The sequence below is a fragment of the Carcharodon carcharias genome, chromosome 29, assembly GCF_017639515.1.
Source record: "Carcharodon carcharias isolate sCarCar2 chromosome 29, sCarCar2.pri, whole genome shotgun sequence".
NCBI lineage: Eukaryota > Metazoa > Chordata > Chondrichthyes > Lamniformes > Lamnidae > Carcharodon > Carcharodon carcharias.
This window is the reverse complement of record NC_054495.1, coordinates 7,399,729-7,422,188: the sequence shown is the minus strand read 5'-3', so window position 1 is coordinate 7,422,188 and position 22,460 is coordinate 7,399,729. Positions and strand designations below refer to the sequence as shown.

Genomic DNA, 22,460 nt, shown 5'->3' with positions numbered 1-22,460 from the left:
ACACTCTGACCCCGTGACCTCCTGTTCCAGGGCCAGGAAGATCTTGAGGACGTATAAAACACATCCCATTTTCCAAGTGGAGCCTTATCGCTATTGGACACACTCGGGAGCCGTGACCAGTGTATTCCGGTAGGTTCTGGGAGAGGGGTTCTCATTCGTGCCCTCCACCCTCTGGATCCACTATCCCCAGTGAAGAGTACTGACTCCCTGGGCAAAATTTAATACTCTCCCCATTTAGGTGGGTGGGAGGAGGGGGTGAGTAGTTAAAGACTCTTAAGGGCCTCATCCCACCACTGCTGGTATTGACCCAGTGCCAGGTGGAGGGGATCATTCGGCGGGGGGGGACAGACAAACCCGTGCGGGGATGTTGGGATGGGGTCTGTCGTTTAAAGGTATTCAGTGCTTGATTGAGCAACCAGGCATTGGGAAGTGAGGGCCGCTGAGAAGCAGACCCCCTCCCCTTGCGGCTGACCCTCCTGCCTCCCCCACCCCATGACTGCACCTCCGGCCTTCACTCACCCTGTGGCCTGAGTCCCCACTGTGATCCTGGGCCTCAGGTGGGTGTAGTACTGACACTAGCCACTCTCAAAACAGTGGCGCTGCTGAGCAATGTAGGACTGCCAGCCTGTGATTGGTCAGCGATGCTCGGCCTGCGGGACTTATGCCCTGGGGTCCTTGATCGTGAGGCAAGGGCTCTGCTGCCCAGGTAATAATCGCCTGTGGCCGGCGTGCCTTCCCTAACAGGGGGCACGGGTCTTTCACTAGCTCTCCAGCTGGTGGGTAAGACCCCCATTGCATCCAATAAATACCAAACCCCATTACTCCATCACCTTTGACCAGCTAGGAACATCCCAGACTGTTTCACAACCATTTCTTTTTGACATCAATTACTACTGAGCAAGATCCCATGAACAGCAATGTGCTAAATGACCCAGTTAATCTGAGGGACGCATAATGGCCCCGGAGTTGGGGACAGTTCTGCCAATAAATGCCCCCTCACTCGACAGTGACCACAGGATGATTTGCATCCACAAGAGAGAGAGGCCTCGGTTTACCATCGCATCTGAAAGGACAACCCTTCTGACACTGCAGCACTCCCTCAGTACTGACACGTCATAACATTCAAGGCTATGGGCCAAGTGCTGGTAAATGGGATTAGGTTAGGTAGGTCAGATGTTCTCACGTGTCGGTGTAAACTCGATGGGCCAAAGGGCCTCTTCACTGTGATTCTGTGACCCGCTGACAGCGCAGCACTCCCTCAGTTCTGGCCCTCCAACAGAGCGGCACCCCCTCAGTACTGACCCTCCGACAGAGCGGCACTCCCTCAGTACTGACCCTCTGACAGTGCAGCGCACCCTCAGTACTGACCCTCTGACAGTGCAGTACTCCCTCAGTTCTGGCCCTCCGACAGATTAGCACTCCCTCAGTACTGATCCTCCGACAGTGCAGCGCTCCCTCAGTACTGACCCTCTGACAGTGCAGCACTACCTCAGTACTGACCCTCCGACAGTGCAGCGCTTCCTCAGTACTGACCCGCCGACAATGCAGCGCTCCCTCAGTACTGACCCTCTGACAATGCAGCACTCCCTCAGTACTGACCCACTGACAATGCAGCACTACCTCAGTACTGACCCTCTGACAGTGCAGCGCGCCCTCAGCACTGACCCTCCGACAGTGCAGCACTCCCTCAGTACTGACCCTCTGACAATGCAGCACTCCCTCAGTACTGACCCTCTGACTGTGCAGCACTCCCTCAGTACTGACCCTCTGACAGTGCAGCACTCCCTCAGTACTGACCCTCTGACAATGCAGCACTCCCTCAGTACTGACCGTCTGACAATGCAGCGCTCCCTCAGTACTGACCTGCTGACAATGCAGCGCTCCCTCAGTACTGACCTGCTGACAGTGCAGCACTCCCTCAGTACTGACCCTCTGATGCCACACTCTTTCCGTGCGGACCCTCTCTTAAACCTGTATTATTACTTTCTCTCTCCGTAGCCTCTGTTGTTCCCTTGCTGCAGCAACACTGATGGTGTTTTTCCTGGGGAGACCCACTTGGATGTGAACACGATTCCTGGTTGGAATCTGCCAAGGAGGATAGGACGATGAAGATAACATACAGGGCGCGATCAAATAAAGATGATCATCTACTCTTGTCTGCTGATTTGTGTGTCTCAATCTGTTCTTCATTAGCAGCTTCCAAACCCGCTATCTCCACTCTCTAGGAGGACAAGTGTAGTGGGTACTCCCTCAGATCTAGCTCAGGCTGCCTGGCCTCTCTCTCTGATTCCCTACTATTGCACAAGGTAGTGAATGGACAGTTCTGGAATTAAATTTCTGTTTGAAGTTATTGTGAAAATCACCAGGATGATTTTCTCCTTCCCTCTGACCCCTCCATCTCCCCTTTCCCTCTCTCCACATCTTCATCCTGTCCTCTCGTCTTTCCCTAATCTCCCTCCCCCATTCCCATTTTCCCCTCCCTCCATCTTTACTTCACCATCCCTTTTTCTCTCTCCCCTCCACCTCCTCACTGTGTTCCCCCCTCTTCTCCCCTACCCCTCAGTGCCCTTCTCCTCCCTCTCTTTCTCATCCCCTCTCTGATCCCTCTCTCCCCCTCCTTCCCTTACATCCCTCTCTCCAACCCTTCCTCCCCTTCCCTCTCTCCTCACCTTCTCCCTCCCCCCTCCCCCTCCCCCCCCTCCCCGATAACCCTCTGGTTACGCATTGATCTTGTGTGTGTTCTCAGTGAGGGGGTTAAAGGTAAGCACTCAGCAGAAACTGCAACGTAAGCTGGTCGTCACAGAGACCCTCTGATAAACAGGGACTGATAGAAATTCCACTGCAGTGACCCCCGGACTGTTGACCTGGACCTTACAGAAATCAGCAAATTGTGCAATAGTTAAGAGATTTGGGTACTTTCGGACGGAATGTTGAAATAAGCAGCAGCTCATCATGCTGCCCATATCCAAAAACACTCCGAAGTAACGTCAATTCATACCCCCACCCCCCTCCCCCACTCTCCCGTGCTAGCTGATCCACATTGGCTCCTGGTCTGGCAACGCCTCGATTTTAAAAATCTCATTCTTGTTTTCAGATCCCTCCATGGTCTTGCCTCAGCCCATCATTCTAACCTCCTCCAGCTCCTACAACCCTCCCTATCTTTATAACCTCCTCCAGCCCCTACACCCTTCCCTATTTCTGTAACCTCCTCCAGCTCCTACAACTCTCCCTATCTGTATCCTACAACGCTCCCTATCTCTGTATCCTCCTCCAGCCCCTACAACCCTCCCTACCTCTGTAACCTCAAGTCCCTACAACCCTCCCTATCTCTGTAACCTCCTTCAGCCCCTACAACCCTCCCTATCTCTGTATCCTCCTCCAGCTCCCACAACCCTCCCTATCTCTGTATCCTCCTCCAGCCCCTAGAACCTGCCCTACCTCTGTAACCTCTTCCAGTACCTACAACCCTCTCTATCTCTGTAAACAGCTTCAGCCCCTGTAACCCTCCCTATCTCTGTAACCTCCTCCAGCCCCTACAATCTTATCTCTGTAATCTCCTCCAGCCCCTACAACTCTCCCTATCTCTATAACCTCCTTCAATTTCCATCGCTCCACTATTGGCAATCGCACCTGCAGCTGCCTGGGTCCTAAGCCCTGGAATTACCCCCTAAACCTCTATCCCCCCTCTCTTCCTTTAAGATGCTCCTTAACACCAACCTCTTTGACCAAGCCCTTGTTCACCTATCCGAATGTTCCGAATGGTTTTGAGTTTCTGTGGACAAATTAGTTAGCAGCAGGAGTAGGCCATTCAGCCCTTCGGGCCTGCTCTGCTATTCGATTAGGTCATGGCTGATCTGATTGTGGCCTTAGCTCATTTTTCAGCCTACCTCTGCCCCTCATAACCCATGACTCCCTTGTGATTAAAAGTCTATCTAACTCAGCCTTGAGTAAATTCAATGAGCCAGCCTCCATTGCTCTCCGGGGACTAGAATTCCACAGACTAATGACCCTCTGAGAGAAAAAATATCCCTCCTCATCTCCATCTTAAATGGGAGACCCCTAATTTTAAAGTGTGCCCCCTTGTTCTAGACTGCCCCACCAGGGGGATTGCTCTATCAGCTTCCACCCAGCCAAATCCCATCTTACATGTTTCACTAAGCTTGTCCTATCCTCGATTATTCTTTATTCATTGAGGGGATGCAGGCATTGCTGGCTGGACCACCATTTATTGCCCCTGGTGATCTACTCTCGAACCGCTGCAGTCCATGTGGTGTAGGTACACCCACAGTGCTGTTAGGGAGGGAGTTCCAGGATTTTGACCCAGTGACAGTGAAGGAACGGCCGATATATTTCCAAGTCAGGATGGTGAGTGACTTGGAAGGGAACTTGCAGTTGGAGGTGTTCCCATGTGTCTGCTGCCCTTGTCCTTCTAGATGGTAGTGGTTGTGGGCTTGGATGGTGCTATCAAGGAGCCTTGGCAAGTTGCTGCTGGGCATTTTTGTAGATGGTACACACAGCTACCACTGCGTGTTGCTGGTGAAGGGAGTGAATGTTTAAGGTGGTGGGTGGGGTGCCAATCAAGCGGGGCTGCTTTGTCCTGGATGGTGTCGAGCTTCTTGAGTGTTGTGGGAGCTGCACTCACCCAGGCAACTGGAGAGTATTCCATCACACTCCTGACTTGTGCCTTGTAGATGATGGACAAGGTTTAGGGGAGTCAGGAGGTGAGTTAATCGCTGCAGAATTCGCGGCCTCTGACCTGCTCTGATGTCCATTCGTTTTTGATACCTCAGGCTCCTACATAAAGGATATAAATGGGCGTTATTGTCCCGAGCGAGAATGTTGGAGACGGTCCCGAGTGAAAGAGCAACCTGTGTTTACACATAATAAAACCTGAAACAAAAACAGAAAATACTGGAAGAAGATTAACTCTGTCTTTCTCTCCACAGGTACTCTAAGACCTGCCGAGATTTTCCAGCATTTTCTGTCTTTGTTTTTGTTTCAGATTTCCAGCATCCGCAGTATTTTGCTTTTATAACATTTGGATGGTGGGTGGGAGGAATGGGACTATTGAACAGAGGAATGGGGTCAGAACAGGCCTCTAGTTAAAAATTAGCCATTTTCCCAACAATATACGTGGCACTGAAACTTCAGCACAATTTTTAACTGACCCGGAACAAGGAATCTGCAGGGTATTTTTTTTTGGAAACTCAGTTTCCCCAAATGTGAAATTGAATCAATCGTCTGCAGCCGACCTGCTGAAATACACCTTCGAGTTCAGAACGTGCTGAAATTAACTAGGTTGTTGGTTGCAAGAGTTTCAAACTAAGTTATTTTGCTGCAACTCACGTTCTTCACGAAGCCCCCACCTGAGCTCTCCCATTGGTTGAGAGATTGGTCCGCTCTCGGCCAATCGGAGGTGATCTCCGGGAGCACCGCCCCTTCCAGCTTTGTGTCGTCTTTCACACGTCGGTTTTAAACCACCCCGTGAATGTGCAATAAAGTCGTTGTTATTCAAGTATCCCAGGGTCAGGTTAGTAAGACACACATTCCTCTCTTGTCAGACAGCGAGTCAGGACAGCCCCAGTGAGAGAGATCAGCACCTAAAGGTGAGTCACGGCAGCACGCATTGGGGTGCTCTGGCGGAGGGTCAGTACCGAGGGAGTGCTACACTGTCGGAGGGTCAGTACCTCAGATGAGAAGTTAAACTGCCTGCCCTCCCAGGTTAAGGTAGAATATCCCATGGCCACTAGTTGAAGACAAGCAGTGGGGAAAAATCCTCCCCAGTATCCTGGGGCCCATATTTATCCCTCAACCAACATCTCGGGGGGGAAAAAAGATAATTTGTCACATTTCTGTTTGTGGGAGCTTGCTGTGCACAAATTCACTGCCAGGTCTCTTACATCACAACAGTAATTACATTCCAGAAGCATGGCAGTAGCTGACAAGCATCTTTGGTGTCCGTGGTGGTGAGAAGCGTGGCAGAAATGGAGTTGTTATTATTAAATGTACACTCTGATTTTCTCCAAAGCGTTAACATTTTTTTAAATTTGACATCTCTCTGTTGGTTTCAGATGGTGTGTAACCCGTGAGTCCACGAATGAGACAGAATATTTGAATATTTCCTTACCTCTTGAGGCCAACAGGAAACCATTTTTATAAAATTTCTGCTTTGAGAAACAGCTTAAAAGCAATGCTTTGTGTACAGAGCAGCCCAGTGTGGGTCCCACCTGACTGCATTCCTCTTAAAAGGGGCAGTGTCTCAGTAAACAGAACTAACAGGAAAAAGCTGTTTAATCCCTCGAGCCTGTTGCATGCGAACAGGAGGTGGCCTCTTGATTTGTTTTAGCAGTTTGATACAACTGAGTGGCTTGCTAGGCTACTTCAGAGGGCAGTTAAGAGGCAGCAAATCTGGAGTCACATGTAGGCCTGGTAAGGATGGCAAATTTCCTTCCCTAAAGGGCATGAGGTGGGATTTTTTTTGACAATCGTTTCATGGTTATTATCAAACTTTTAATTCCAGATTTTTGCTAGTAAGATTTGAACCCAGGCCCCCAAAGCATTACCCTGGGACTCTGGATTACTAGTCCAGTGACCTTACCACCACCCCACTGCCTCTCCACAAGGAAACTTAACCCGCTCAAGCCTTTTGCAAGGGAACATGAGGAGGCTGTTCAGCCCCTCGAGCTTGTTACACAGGAAAAGGAGGAGGCCATTCAGCCCCCCATATGACTTACTTAGGGATAGGGTGAGGCCATTCAGCCTCATCGAGTATGTTACACAGGAGCAGGCCCATTCAGCTCCTGAACCTGTTGCGCAGGAACAGGAGGAGACCTTTCAGTCACTCGGGTCAGTCACACTGGAACAGGAGGAGGCCATTCAGCCCCCTCGAGCCAGTTATGAAGGAAAGGGAGGGGGCCATTCAGCCTGTTACATAGGAATAGGATGAGGCCATTCAGCCCTTATGCCTGGCCCACAGGAACAGGAGGAGGCCATTCAGCCTCTCCACACTGTTGCATAGGAACAGGAGGAGGGCATTCAGTGCCCCCGAGTCTGTTCTGCACTCTCCAGTTGAACCCTGACACGTTGGTTGGTTTACCTTTGATCAGGCTGCGATGAGTTTGTGTGTGTGTGTGTGTGTGTGTGTGTGTGTATTTGTACAAGGAGGTGTGCCAGTACAATCGATCAGTCAGGTCTCCCTGCTGCTCACGTAGAGGGGGCATCTGCAATGGCCACCCTCCTGGCAGGGGGGAGGAGGGAGGGCAGCAGAGGGGCTGGGTTTTCATTCCTGGGTTAATCATTTCAGACTCGCTGCTATCTTCAGATGTAACTTGGCTCATGGGACCAGGGGAGCTTGAGGGTGGTGATTGTCCGCTGTTTTTGGTCCTGTTTCAGTTTTTGCTGGCATTGCAACTAACATCGGCGTTCCACCAAACCTTTCCCGTGAATGTGTTCAGTGATCACGGCCAGATAATCTGCTTTTCCAGATGTTGATTGAGGGAGTAAATGTAGGACCGGGCACTGGAGAATACTTCCCTGCTCGTCTTTCAGGTAGTGCCGCCAGGTCTTTCATCTCCAGGCCGCTCGGTTTAACATCTCATCTGAAAGTCAGCACCTCTGGCAGTGCGGCACTCCCCCAGTGCCGGGCTGGAGCGTTGGGCTGCACTGGAACCTCCAGGGTTCCGGGTTCGAGTCCCGCTCCAGGCACGAAAAGAAATCCAGAGGCCCAGAGTGCGCCCCCACTGAACCACAGCCAGCACTACAGCGGGGCACAGGACTGGCACGAGCACAGTACTGGAATGGGCACGGGACATTTGAGGGGGGCTCAAGACCGCAGTGTTGAAAGTTCGATGGCAGCTGTAAGAGGGCTTGCTGTCACCTCGAAGAATGGTGCAGGTTGCAGACCCGAGGGAGGGGAGGGGAGCAAGGATGCACTAGGTGGTCAGAGGCTCAACAGGGAGTTAGGTGGGCCTGTGGAATTCTCTACCGCAGAAGTCTGTGGGGGCTCAGTCAAGGAGCATGTTCAAAACGGCGATGGATAGATTTCGATACAGTAAAGGCATCGAGGGAGCTGGGGAAAGGGTTGGCAAAATGGAGTCTGAGGTTAAAGACCAGGCATGACCCAGTAGGATGGCAGAACAAGCCCGTAGGGCCGAATGGCCTACTCCTGCTCCTGTGGGTTGGCCTTTTTATTTTAAACATTCCTTCGATCAAGGTGGGCAATTATTCAACGTCCCACCACATTCCTGAAGTGCCTCCCATTCTACACTTGGGGAAACTCTCTCGCGGCGCTCCCCAAACTGTGGAAGAGCTCCCCGCGGTCATTAACGGGGGCTGATCGGAGGTGAGTTGGCTGCCAGAGATCATCACCCTGCCCCCACCCCCCTGTTCCCGCACCCCACCCCCCGCCCCCCCAACCCCTCCTTGAAAATTGTAGCTTGTTTTGGAGACATCAGGATGAAGAGACATCTTCCAGAATTGCTACCTTCAGTCCGAATCTTTTCTTCTTTATTCATTCATGGAACGTGGGTTTTGCTGGCTGGGCCCTGCATTTATTGTCCATCCCTAATTGCCTCTTGAGAAGGCAGTGGGTGAGCTGTTTCCTTGAACCGCTGCAATCCACGTGGTGTAGGTACACCCACCGTGCTGTTTGCAGACTGACCCCCCCACCCCCCCCAAACTCCCTGTAACTGAAAAACTGAAACGCTCCTACACTCCGGTCCAGGATACATCCCACATTCCACCTCCAAGTTGGACCTTGCCCAACGCTTGAAGCTGTGAGTCACCATGAGATCTGCAATAGACTTCTGGTGACAAGCCAGGCACTTATTAGCAATGATTAAAATGGGACACTGCTAAAGACACACCTCAATGCAGCACTGACACTCATACTGACATTCCAACAGTGCAGCACTGACTCTCCAATAGTGCAGCACTCTCCAATAGTACACACCCTCCGACAGCGCGGCGCTCCCTCAGCGCTGACCCTCCGACAGCGCGGCGCTGACCCTCAGCGCTGACCCTCCGACAGCGCGGCGCTGACCCTCCGACAGCGCGGCGCTGACCCTCCGACAGCGCGGCGCTGACCCTCCGACAGCGCGGCGCTGACCCTCCGACAGCGCGGCGCTGACCCTCCGACAGCGCGGCGCTGACCCTCCGACAGCGCGGCGCTGACCCTCCGACAGCGCGGCGCTGACCCTCCGACAGCGCGGCGCTGACCCTCCGACAGCGCGGCGCTGACCCTCCGACAGCGCGGCGCTGACCCTCCGACAGCGCGGCGCTCTGTCAGCATTTGGACTGTTGACCTGGATTATGGGTGGTGCGTTTGAGGTTCGTATTTGGATGGAGGACTTTCTGCCTCAGGGTGAATTTGAGACCCAGCATTCGGGAGCTGTGCCTTCCTCTGGGCTCCTGAATCAACCCTTGTTACTCTTAACTGACCCTTTCTCTCTGTCTCTCTCTCCATCCCAGCTCCCACCATGACTCATCAGTTTATTGCACTCACTCCAGAACAAAAGGCAGAGCTCTCCAGCATCGCCCAGAGGATTGTTGCTCAGGGAAAGGGCATTCTTGCAGCTGATGAATCTGTCGGTGAGTTGGGAGTGGCCAAAAGGGGTGTGTTTACGGTATCTGTGAGGTGCTTTGTGGTAGACCAGCTCGGGTGTTCCTTATGGATTTGGAGACACCTGAAATTAATGGTTTCAGTGTGACCTTGTGTGTGTGTGTGTGGGAACATTCCTTTCCATAGTAGATTTCACTGTGTGTGGAGGAATTTACAGAAATAAGGAGGTTTATAGTGGGCTGGAGGAGGCTACAGAGATAGGAAGGGGTGTAGGGGCTGGAGGAGGTTACAGAGTTAGAAAGGGTTGTGGGGGCTGGAGGAGGTTACAGAGATAGGGAGGGTTGTTGGGGCTACAGGTGGTTACAAAGATAGGGTTCTAGAGGCTGGAGGGGGTTACTGAAATAGGGTTGAGGGGGCTGGAGGAGGTTACAGAGATAGGGAGGGTTGTAGGGGCTGGCGGAGGTTAGAGATAGGGAGGGTTGTAGGGGCTGGCGGAGGTTAGAGATAGGGAGGGTTGTAGGGGCTGGCAGAGGTTACACAGATAGGGAGGGTTGTAGGGGCTGGCGGAGGTTACAGAGATAGGGAGGGTTGTAGGGGCTGGCGGAGGTTACAGAGATAGGGAGGGTTGTAGGGGCTGGCGGAGGTTACAGAGATAGGGAGGGTTGCAGGGGCTGGCGGAGGTTACAGAGATAGGGAGGGTTGCAGGGGCCGGCGGAGGTTACAGAGATAGGGAGGGTTGCAGGGGCCGGCGGAGGTTACAGAGATAGGGAGGGTTGCAGGGGCCGGCGGAGGTTACAGGAATAGGGAGGGTTGCGGGGGCCAGAGGAGGTTACAGGGATAGGGAGGGTTGCAGGGGCTAGAGGAGGTTACAGGGATAGGGAGGGTTGCGGGGGCCGGAGGAGGTTACAGGGATAGGGAGGGTTGCGGGGGCCGGAGGAGGTTACAGGGATAGGGAGGGTTGCAGGGGCCGGAGGAGGTTACAGGGATAGGGAGGGTTGCAGGGGCCGGAGGAGGTTACAGGGATAGGGAGGGTTGCGGGGGCCGGAGGAGGTTACAGGGATAGGGAGGGTTGCAGGGGCCGGAGGAGGTTACAGGGATAGGGAGGGTTGCAGGGGCCGGAGGAGGTTACAGGGATAGGGAGGGTTGCAGGGGCCGGAGGAGGTTACAGGGATAGGGAGGGAACAAAGCAAGGGAGGGAGTTGAAAACCACAATGAGGAAGTTAAATTTTGAGGCTTTGTTTAATTGGGAGCCAAGGTTCGTCAGTGAGCGCAGGTTGGTGAGGGGTGGGTGGGGTTGATGGGTGAACGGGACTTCCTGAGATATGGGGGCAGCAGCGTTTTGGATAAGCTTGACTTAATGGAGGGTAGAATGTGAGGGACCAGCCAGGAGCATGTTTTACTCGCTGAGTTGGGAGGTAACGAAGGATGAAGGAGGGTTTCAGTGGTGGGTGACCTGAGTCAGAGAGGGAGTTGGGCAAGGAGGTCGTCTTAGTTATGACGCAGACGTTTGGTCGTAATCTCATCTCTGGATTAAATGTGGTGCCAAGTTTGTGAACAGTCTCTCCTCCACCAGCGAGAGGGAATGGAGTCAACAGCGAATAGATTGAATGAGGTTTGGAGCTGAACACAATGTCTTCTCCCTATCTCATCAGCTCTCGAAGGCTCCCTATGACCCCATGTTGCGCTCTCCCCTCAGGTACAATGGGCAAACGTCTGAAGAACATCAATGTAGAAAACACGGAAGAGAATCGGAGGTTTTTTCGACAGGTGCTGTTCACCACAGACACCGACATTGCCGACTGTATCGGGGGGATCATATTCTTCCATGAGACCCTGTACCAGAAAAGTGACGATGGGACCCCCTTCCCCCAGCTCGTCAAAGACCAGGGCATCGTTGTGGGGATCAAGGTGAGGTTGAGGCGCCAACTCGGTCAGTCGCACGCTGACTTCTGGGACAAAAGGTCTTGTCGGCGCCGAGGGAGCGCTGCGCTGCGGGAGGGTCGGCGCCGAGGGAGCGCTGCGCTGCGGGAGGGTCGGCGCCGAGGGAGCGCTGCGCTGCGGGAGGGTCGGCGCCGAGGGAGCGCTGCGCTGCCGAGGGAGCGCTGCATTGATGGAGATGACGTATTTGCAGATGAGACATTAAAGTGAGCCCCCCACCACCCCCCATCTGACCACCTGGGTGGTTGTCAAAGATTCCACAGCCACTATTGGAAGAAGTGCGGTGGGGAGTTCTCCCTTCCGGTCCTGGGGTCAATATTAATTCCTCAACCAACATCACTAAAATAGATGATCAGGTCAACGTCATATTGCTCTTTGTGGGAGCTTGCTGTGTGCAAATTGGCTGCCTGGAACAGATACAATGCTTAAAGTAATCCATTAGTTGTCTTGTGTTTTGGAACTCAATGTGGCCAGTAGGTCAAATTTTAACCTTTCACCCTCCAGTCTTTGGGTCACAATAGGACTGAAGGAGCTGAAAGGATCCTCTCTCTTGCTTTCTCACTCCCTTCCTTCCTCTCTCTCTCTCTCTCTCTCTCTCTCTCCTGGGCTGGGTTATTCAGGCGCCTGACAAGGTTCAGATTCAGGAGTGTTCCACTCTGAGTGGGCTTTATTTAAGGAAGGGCATATCCCTCTGGAGAGTCTAGAACTCGGGGGTCACAGTCTCAGGATAAGGGGTTGGACATTTTGGACTGAGAAAAGGAGAAATTTCTTCACTCAGAGGGTTGTGAATCTTTGGAATTCTCTCCCCAGTGATCTGTGGATGTTCAGACATTAAATATGTTCAAGACTTGCTCTCTCACGCTGTACCTCTGTATGTATCTCTCTCTCTGTTCCTCTGCCTGCTTGTCTACCGCTCTCTCTCTCTCTCTCTCTCTTACTCACACCCTGTCTCTGTTCCTTCCCTCTTTTTTCTCTCTCTATCCCTCTCTGCCTCTCTCTCTCTCTTTCTCTCTCTCTCCTTCGCTCCCTCTTCCATTTCCCCCTTCTCTGTTATTCTCTTTCTCTGTCTCTGTCTCTGTGTGTGTGTGTGTCTCTCTCTCTCTCTTCCCTGGAATTGTGTGTATTGGGGTTTGGCTGGTCTTTCACTGGTCAGGCCCAGCTAGTTAGGTGACTTCCCCCTACTCCACCTCCTGGGCAGGCACCTCAGGCTCTGCTGGAATCTGTCAGCTGTGGAGTGTGGTGAGGCTGTTGGTGGAATGTGTGCCGGGATAGGGGTGGTGTGGACTGGGAGAAGTGCTTGGACGATGGAGTCACAGACTGTGGAGGAAGAACGTGAGAGAGAGAGAGAGAGAGAGTGAGAGAGACTGAAGGAGATTATGACAGTGGATGTGAGTGTGAGAGCGTGGGTGCGGGAGGGAGCGAGGGTGTGTGTGTGTGTGTGTGTGAGAGAGAGAGAGAGAGTAGCTGTGTATGTGTGTGTGTGTTTGAGAGAGCAGCTGTGTGGATGTGTGCCAGTGAGGGGGTGTGTGTGTGAGAGAGTAGCTGTGTGTGTGAGAGAGTAGCTGTGTGTGTGAGAGAGTAGCTGTGTGTGTGAGAGAGTAGCTGTGTGTGTGTGAGAGTAGCTGTGTGTGTGTGAGAGTAGCTGTGTGTGTGTGAGAGTAGCTGTGTGTGTGTGAGAGTAGCTGTGTGTGTGTGAGAGTAGCTGTGTGTGTGTGAGAGTAGCTGTGTGTGTGTGAGAGTAGCTGTGTGTGTGTGAGAGTAGCTGTGTGTGTGTGAGAGTAGCTGTGTGTGTGTGAGAGTAGCTGTGTGTGTGTGAGAGTAGCTGTGTGTGTGTGAGAGTAGCTGTGTGTGTGTGAGAGTAGCTGTGTGTGTGTGAGAGTAGCTGTGTGTGTGTGAGAGTATCTGTGTGTGTGTGTGTGAGAGTATCTGTGTGTGTGTGTGTGAGAGTATCTGTGTGTGTGTGTGTGAGAGTAGCTGTGTGTGTGTGTGTGAGAGTAGCTGTGTGTGTGTGTGTGAGAGTAGCTGTGTGTGTGTGTGTGAGAGTAGCTGTGTGTGTGTGTGTGAGAGTAGCTGTGTGTGTGTGTGTGAGAGTAGCTGTGTGTGTGTGTGTGAGTGTAGCTGTGTGTGTGTGTGTGAGAGTAGCTGTGTGTGTGTGTGTGAGAGTAGCTGTGTGTGTGTGTGTGAGAGTAGCTGTGTGTGTGTGTGTGAGAGTAGCTGTGTGTGTGTGTGAGAGAGTAGCTGTGTGTGTGTGTGAGAGAGTAGCTGTGTGTGTGTGTGAGAGAGTAGCTGTGTGTGTGTGTGTGAGAGAGTAGCTGTGTGTGTGTGTGTGAGAGAGTAGCTGTGTGTGTGTGTGTGAGAGAGAGTAGCTGTGTGTGTGTGTGTGAGAGAGAGTAGCTGTGTGTGTGTGTGAGAGAGAGTAGCTGTGTGTGTGTGTGAGAGAGAGTAGCTGTGTGTGTGTGTGAGAGAGAGTAGCTGTGTGTGTGTGTGAGAGAGAGTAGCTGTGTGTGTGTGTGAGAGAGAGTAGCTGTGTGTGTGTGTGAGAGAGAGTAGCTGTGTGTGTGTGTGAGAGAGAGTAGCTGTGTGTGTGTGTGAGAGAGAGTAGCTGTGTGTGTGTGTGAGAGAGAGTAGCTGTGTGTGTGTGTGAGAGAGAGTAGCTGTGTGTGTGTGTGAGAGAGAGTAGCTGTGTGTGTGTGTGAGAGAGAGTAGCTGTGTGTGTGTGTGAGAGAGAGTAGCTGTGTGTGTGTGTGAGAGAGAGTAGCTGTGTGTGTGTGTGAGAGAGAGTAGCTGTGTGTGTGTGTGAGAGAGAGTAGCTGTGTGTGTGTGTGAGAGAGAGTAGCTGTGTGTGTGTGTGAGAGAGAGTAGCTGTGTGTGTGTGTGTGAGAGAGTAGCTGTGTGTGTGTGTGTGAGAAAGTTATGATGTAGCAGATGATGTGTGCCAGGCAGATCAAATCCACGAGGGAAACCTGATCGCGCTATCAAAGCAGTTCTGCAACTTATATTTATTTCGAGGTGCATGCACTGAATTCAGAAGTACTAAGTCCACCAAGTCTTTCAGAGTTTATAAAAACTAAATTTAAGCTATTTATTAGCAAAAAGATTTCAAGCACATACATTGGACTACAAATTACTATTATAATAACTCCTAAAACTCCTAATTAACCTGAATCCCAGTTATATCCTCTTTGAGGCAACGGTCCAAAAATAGAATTTAGATGTTAGCAGTTGCCGAAAATTGACACAATACCCTGGACAATGGAATTCCAAATGGCTTTCTCCAGCTTCGGTTTCTGTAGACAGCAGGCTGATGCACAAATGTTGGAGGCTACATTAGGGTTACAGCACACACATCTCACAATGGCTTCCCCTGACACACAGCCTTGTTCACCTTGATATATGTTTCTCTCTTTTTGATCTGTAAATTGCATTGTTTCCACGTCTTTGGAACTTTTACCTTTCTCGTAATATAAAACTTTTCATGTTGCCAATATTTTAGTTAACCTCTTTGAAATTCAAACCTCCCTTCATCTATCTAAAAATGCAAGTTCCTGTCACACCCTACATGCTAAGACCCCAACCATGTTTACCTACTTAGCATTTAAAAGACACTTCTACACCTTTATTTCTTTTGATAACTTCAACTTGCAGTGTGCTTAGCTACAAAGTGTAACTCAATCACACCCAGACATAAAAACACAACACCTTGTAGACATGCAAGGATGTGTGTATGTGTGAGAGGGAGGGAGGGTGGGTGTGTGCGAGGTGCGCATATGTGAGGGTTGGTACGTGCAAGCGTGTGTGAAGGTGCATTTGTGTGCGCACTAGGGAGAATGCATGCGATGGTGGGTACATGTGTGCAAAGGGGCATGCGTGCAAGGGTACGTGCATGGGTACGTGAGTGTGAGGGTATGCGCAGTTTTGAGGAGGGACAGTGGAGGGAGATATGGGGTGTGGATCACTCCTCCTGCGTTCCACCCCCTAGTTGAATATCTCACCTGGGCTCTCTGCTGGAACCCACTAATGGATCTCGCAATGGATGTTATTGGTCATTGTGATGGACTAACCGATCTGACCTCTCTCTCCTCTGATTGTAGGTGGACAAGGGGGTGGTTCCATTGGCTGGGACTGATGGAGAGACGGTAACACAAGGTGAGTGTGGAGGTGGGAGGATTGACTCACTCAAACTACCCCGAATCTCAACCAAATCCTCTATTGTTATCCATTATACTCCCTCTGACCCCTAAACACCCTCTGACCCCGCTTCACTGACCCCTACACACACTCGGACTGCCCTGCCCCTCCTGACCCCGTCTCCACACACCTCTCACTGGCCCCTACACACACTCTGACCTCTTTCCGATCCCCCTCGCTGACCCCATAAACCCTCTGACTCCCCTATGCTGACCCCCCCCACCAACCCAACACCACCCCCCCTCACTCCCTCTGTCCCCCCCACCTCACTGACTGACCCTGTGCCAGAGTCTCGCTGTTGCTCCTGGTGTGAGATTGACGCGGGTTGTTTCTCTGTGCCCCCGCTGGCAGGATTGGACGGCCTGGCAGAGCGCTGTGCCCAGTACAAGAAGGATGGCGCTGACTTTGCCAAGTGGAGGGGCGTGCTGCGGATCACCGACAAAGCTCCCTCGTCGCTGGCCATTAAGGAGAACGCTTGGGCACTGGCCCGTTATGCCAGCATCTGCCAGCAGGTATGTGACAGCCAGTGCCCGGCAGCATCTCCGGCCGGCAGCGGGCTAGCGTGCTGGGGGTGGGGGGGGGCATACCTGCTGTACCCGCTCATAACTCGGGTCAGTCACGGAAATTCGCTGCAGGTACAAGTGTTTGCACAGAAGTAAAATGCAAAAGAGAGAATCTCATCAGCAGCACCATGGCCCGAGTCACTCACAATGCAGCGCCAAGATGGCGACCCAAAAACAAAATAAGGAGAAGGAAGGAGTCTGAGGTCCCGGAGGTTCCTTCCCGGCAAGATAAAACCAATGGATACAGGGGAGAGAGTGAGTGAGTGAGTGGGAAGAGGAGGAGGGGGAAAACCCATCTGGGTCACTAATGTCCCTTTAGGGAAGGAAATCTGCCCTCCTTACCTGGTCTGGCCTACATGTGACTCCATACCCACAGCAATGTGGTTGATTCTTAAATGCCCTCTGAAATGACTAAGCAAGCCACTCAGGGGCAATTAGGGATGGGCAACAAATGCTGGCCTTGCCAGCGACCCCCACATCCCATCCACGATGTTTCAGAGGGGTTTTCTTTTTGTATCTTCTTCCATGAAGAAGGACACAAAGTATTTGTTTAGTTTCTCTGTCATTTAATTATCCCCCATTAAAAAATTCTCTTCTCTCTGCCTGTGAGGGACCTTCTCTGTCCTTTCTATCCCTCTGTCTCTCTCTACCTCCCCCCCACCCCCCCTGGCTCTCTATCTTGCCCCCACCGTCTCTCTCTCTTTCTCTTCCTCCCCCCCCACCCAGTCTCTCTCTCTTCCTCCCCCCCCGCACCCAGTCTCTCTCTCTTCCTCCCCCCCCCAACCCAGTCTCTCTCTCTTCCTCCCCCCCCCACCCAGTCTCTCTCTCTTCCTCCCCCCCCCACCCAGTCTCTCTCTCTTCCTCCCCCCCCCACCCAGTCTCTCTCTCTTCCTCCCCCCCCCACCCAGTCTCTCTCTCTTCCTCCCCCCCCCACCCAGTCTCTCTCTCTTCCTCCCCCCCCCCACCCAGTCTCTCTCTCTTCCTCCCCCCCCAACTCAGTCTCTCTCTCTCTTCCTCCCCCCCCCAACCCAGTCTCTCTCTCTTCCTCCCCCCCAACCCAGTCTCTCTCTCTTCCTCCCCCCCCCAACCCAGTCTCTCTCTCTTCCTCCCCCCCAACCCAGTCTCTCTCTCTTCCTCCCCCCCGCCAACCCAGTCTCTCTCTCTTCCTCCCCCCCCACCCAGTCTCTCTCTCTCTTCCTCCCCCCCCACCACCCAGTCTCTCTCTCTCTCTTCCTCCCCCCCACCCAGTCTCTCTCTCTCTTCCTCCCCCCCCACCACCCAGTCTCTCTCTCTCTCTTCCTCCCCCCCCCACCACCCAGTCTCTCTCTCTCTTCCTCCCCCCCACCACCCAGTCTCTCTCTCTCTCTTCCTCCCCCCCCACCACCCAGTCTCTCTCTCTCTCTCTTCCTCCCCCCCCACCACCCAGTCTCTCTCTCTCTCTTCCTCCCCCCCCCACCACCCAGTCTCTCTCTCTCTTCCTCCCCCCCCACCACCCAGTCTCTCTCTCTCTCTTCCTCCCCCCCCACCACCCAGTCTCTCTCTCTCTCTTCCTCCCCCCCCCACCACCCAGTCTCTCTCTCTCTTCCTCCCCCCCCCACCACCCAGTCTCTCTCTCTCTCTCTTTCCCCCCCCCCCCACCCCCATCTCACCACTTCCTTCTCAGGGCAATTAGGGATGGGCAATAAATGCTGGCCCAGCTAGCGAAGCCCACAATCCTGTAGAAAAAAAAAATGCGAATTTTTTTTTGCGTGCTAACTTTTTATTGCGATTTGTGTACAAGGACACCCAGATCCCTCTGCACCACAGAATTCTGCATTATTTCTCCATTTAAATAATATTCTGCTTCTGTTTTCCTGCCAGTGCACAGCCTCACATTTTCCCGTATAATGCTCCATCTGCCAAATTTCTGACCTCTCACTTAACCTGTCTATATCACTTTGCAGACTCTTTGTATCTTCACAACGTGAGTTCAACTCCCACCATTGTAGTTGGAGGAAATTAAGTTTAGTTACTGAGTAAATCTCAAATAAAAATGCTAGTCTCAGTAATATATTTTTTTATTTGTCCATGGGATGTGGGCCTCACTGGCTCAGCCAACATTTATTGCCGACCCCCAATTGCCTTTGTTTAGAGAGTATTTAAGAACCAACCACATTGCTGTGGGTCCGGAGTCGCATGTAGGCCAGACTGGGTAAGGACAGCAGATTTCCTTCCCTAAAGGGGCATTAGTGACGCAGATAGGTTTTAAGACAGTTGGCAATGGTTTCACAGTCATTATTAGACTTTGTAATTCCAGATTTTTATAGGGGTTCAAACTCCACCGTCTGCTCTGGTGGGATTCGAACCCAGGTCCCCAGAGCATTACCCCTGGCTTTCCAGATTACCAGCCCAGTGACAATACCACTACCCCAGCACCTCCCCTGAACGAGTGTGACACTGCCAGATTGTTGCAAAAATCCATCTAGTTTGTTAATGCCCCTTTTTAGGGAGGGAAATCTGCCGTCCTTACCTGGTCTGGCCTACACGTGACTCCAGACCCACAGCAACATTGTTGATTTTCAACTGTCCTCCGAAATGGCCGAGCAACTCATTCAATCGGACCAAGCTGCTTGGGGGTGGGAACACCACGACAGTTCAAAATGGCTCACCGCTGCCTCCCCAAGGGGCAACTGGGGATGGGCAATAAGTGCCAAGGTTCCCAGAGATGTCCACATCTCGTGAACGTTCTGTCTCTGGAGCTTCTTAGGGTGGTTTACCATGTTGAAGGCGCTATGTAAATGCAGGCTGCTGTTGTTGTTGTTGAAGGCCAAGTCTCTCGTGGATACTGTCTGAGACCCGGCTGCACTCACCCACTTTCTCCTTCCCTGCAGCAAGGCCTGGTGCCCATTGTGGAGCCGGAGATTCTGACGGATGGGAGTCATGACCTCCAGCGCTGCCAGCATGTGACTGAGAAGGTGACCCTCACTGATCGTCCGCTCTGGGATGGCGGCACCGCAGGGCTGCCTTCTGATTGGGCAAAGGGGGTTCTGGGGTAGGGCGGGGGAGGGTTCTGGGGTGGGAAGGAGATGATCCTGACACTGGGGTAGGAGGTGATTCTGGGATGGGAGAAGGGGCCAAACCCTGATGATTGGGGCTGGGAGTGATCCCGGGATTGGGGCTGGGAGTGATCCCGGGATTGGGGCTGGGAGTGATCCCGGGATTGGGGCTGGGAGTGATCCCGGGATTGGGGCTGGGAGTGATCCCGGGATTGGGGCTGGGAGTGATCCCGGGATTGGGGCTGGGAGTGATCCCGGGTCTGGGCTCTGTGACCCCTGGATTGTGAAGGGGCTGATCCTGGGATTGGGATGAGGGCGTGATCCCCAGATTGGGATGGGGGCCGCTCCTGGGATTGGGATGCAGATTTTCCACTTTCTGCTCTGGGCTGGGGGGATCTCTCCCTGTCCCAGATTAACCAGCCGGTGGTTTCTCTGTCCACTTCCCAGGTTCTTGCTGCCTGTTACAAGGCCCTGAATGACCATCATGTTTACCTGGAGGGGACGCTGCTCAAACCCAACATGGTGACAGCCGGACACTGCTGCACCAAGAAGTTCAGCCCTGAAGAGGTCGGCATGGCAACTGTCACTGCCCTGCGTCGCACTGTCCCTGTGGCAGTGCCTGGTGAGAGCACAAGAGAAGCCCCACGTCTGTGTCTGTCTCCATTCTCCTCTTTCGGTCTCCCCACCCTCTTTCTACCTCTGCCTCCCTCTTCCACTCTCTGCCTCCTCCGCCCCACCCACCTTTTTCTCGCTTTCTGTCCCTGTCTTTCTATCCTGTACTCTGCCCAGCTGTTTCTCTCTCACTCTGCCTCTCTCCCTGTCTTGCATTTTCTCCCTCTCTTTCCTCTTTTTCCCTTTTCCCGCCTCTGTCTTCCTCTCTTGCGTTTTTGTCATTCACTCTCTCCCTCTCTTTCTCAGTATTTAGTGGTTCTCTCTTTTTCTCTCTCTCTCTTTCCTCTCCCTCTCTCCCTCCCCCACCCCCACCATCCCTGTCTCTCTCCCTGTTTTCCGTCTGTTCTCCCTCTATCTCTCTCTCTCTGTCTCTCCCCGTCTTGGGCTTTGCTCAGTTTCCAACTTGTACTCTGAATGTCTTTCTCTCCTCTTCCCCCTCTCTCTCACCTCTTCCCCCCCCACCTTCCCTCCTGGCCCTCTCTAGTTTCTCTTCCTCCCTCCATAACATTTAAGAAGCATTTGGATGTGGACTTGTGATGCCATGGCGTTCAAGGCTATGGGCCTAGTGCTGGAAAATGTGTTTAGAATTGTTAAGCGCTTGTTTGACAGGCATAGACTCAATGGGCTGAAGGGCCTTTATCTATTCTGTAGACTCCTATGACTCCAGTTCTCTCTCTCTTTCTACCCCACCCTCTTGCTTTGCCCCCCTCTCCCTTGCTCTCTAAGGTATTTTACAAACACCGGTTCTGGTGTTACAATTGAGTGAATGTTCTCGCTCTCTCTCTCTCTCTCTCTCTCTCTCTCTCTCTCTCTCTCTGTCAGGTATCTGCTTCCTGTCTGGGGGTCAAAGCGAGGAGGAAGCGTCTGTCAACCTCAACGCCATCAACCTCTGCCCCCTCCCCAAGCCCTGGAAGCTGAGCTTCTCTTTCGGCCGGGCCCTGCAGGCTTCGGCCCTCGTAGCCTGGGCCGGGAAGGAGGACAACGCAGCGCTGGCACAAGAGGCTTATGGGAAGAGAGCGAAGGTGGGTGAAGAGGGAAGATGGGGTTGTTTGGGTCGGGGGGGGGGGGAGGTGGGGAAGGGGGGCTGTCGGAGGGAAGGGCAGCAAGGGGGTGGGGCAGTGAAGAGGAAGGAGAGAAACCTTCAATGTTGGCCTGATGCACGGTGCCAGAGTCGGTGATAGTTGAGATTGCGGCTGTCAGGATGGTTTCCACTGCCCCACACCCAGATGTGGGGCTCGGTTCAACGTTCATACTGGAGAATGGTTCCCTCCGACAGTGCAGCACACCCGAACCACTGACCCCACTCCCAGGTAATGCAGCAGCCCGTCAGCACTGACCCTCGAACAGGGCGGCGCTCCCTCGGCACTCCGCACTTGAGTGTCTGCCTGCATTTTTGTGCTCAAGCCCTGGAGTGGGCCTGGAACCTAGAAACTTGTGACTTGGAGTCAAGAGTGTAGCACGTGTCAGTCATGGCTGGCACCTGCTAGATCAGGTCCCTTGATCCAAAGTTAGCGAGTATCCCCAAAGACACCCAGTCTCCAGTGCTAATGTGATATTAAGTTAGGGACCGTGTCTAAATGGCGTTTGCGTTTTTTTCTTTCTCTAAATGCAGATTAACGGCCTGGCTTCCAAGGGAGAGTATTCTCCATCCGGAGACACCAATAGTGCTGCCAACTACTCGCTGTACACTGAGAACTATACTTACTAATGGACCAGAAGAAAACTCCTGCAGATCCCTATCATCCCCACTTTCCCTGCCTGTGATTACTGCCCCCTCCCCCTTCCCCCTCCATTGTAGTTCACCTCCCCACCACCCCCAACCCTCGTTTTTTTTTATTTCACGCCCTCATCAGCGGAGGTATGATCGATCCTCCTCCTCCTGACCCTGCACTACCTCACGCGTCTTGTGACTGGAAGGAATATCGAGAGGTTGGGATGCCCTCCCTTCTCCCCCTGGCCCTGCCCCTCCCCCGGCTATTTTTGAACTGTGAATTAGGTTTTGGCCCCAACCTTGGTGACCTCTCCCTTCATATCTCTGCGTTGACAGGAATCAGATAATTTCTGGAATTCTAAATGAGAAATAACGCACGTTGTAAACTTGCTCGTGTGTGTGTGTCATTTATTTTGTCTGTTTTCCCCTTGAGTGTTTCTGAAAAAGAGAGACGGTTTTCTGGAGCTTTTCGTCTTGCTCTAAGCAGGACAAATAAGAATGTTGAATTTCAAATGATCTCTACAGTTTATACCGCGGGACAAAAGGCTGCTGAGTGGTGGAGGAAGCAATAGGCTCCTCAAATCCCTGAGTAATTCAAAAAAAGGTGCAAGGCTTGAACAGATTCCTTTTGTTTGCAGAGGACGGGTCCCTGTATATGAATGTATGTTGCTTTGAGCACATATAAATGAGCCACGTGACTGATTATCGTAAACCGGTTGTTAGTGTAGCTATTAGCACACTCAGAATTGTTCATTAGGTGCTGTCCGATCACAGCAGACAATTTGTTTTGGGTT

The 22,460-nt window shown here is 52.5% G+C and overlaps 1 protein-coding gene across 2 annotated transcripts; it reads left to right on the top strand.

Annotated features, from left to right (window-relative positions):
* The first annotated feature begins 5,432 nt into the window (after positions 1-5,432).
* On the top strand, positions 5,433-22,042 carry LOC121271049 (fructose-bisphosphate aldolase B-like). Of its 2 annotated transcripts, none has more exons than XM_041176754.1 (9): positions 5,433-5,530; positions 9,469-9,588; positions 11,256-11,467; positions 15,589-15,643; positions 16,037-16,197; positions 19,119-19,202; positions 19,731-19,905; positions 20,778-20,977; positions 21,568-22,042. In XM_041176754.1, exons 2-9 carry the CDS (start codon positions 9,477-9,479, stop codon positions 21,661-21,663), a joined length of 1,095 nt encoding a protein of 364 aa, XP_041032688.1. In that variant the 5' UTR covers positions 5,433-5,530; positions 9,469-9,476; the 3' UTR covers positions 21,664-22,042. The 2 variants fall into 2 exon arrangements, with proteins under 2 accessions (XP_041032688.1, XP_041032687.1); XM_041176753.1 differs by having other exon boundaries at positions 5,490-5,606.
* The last annotated feature ends 418 nt before the right edge of the window (positions 22,043-22,460 follow it).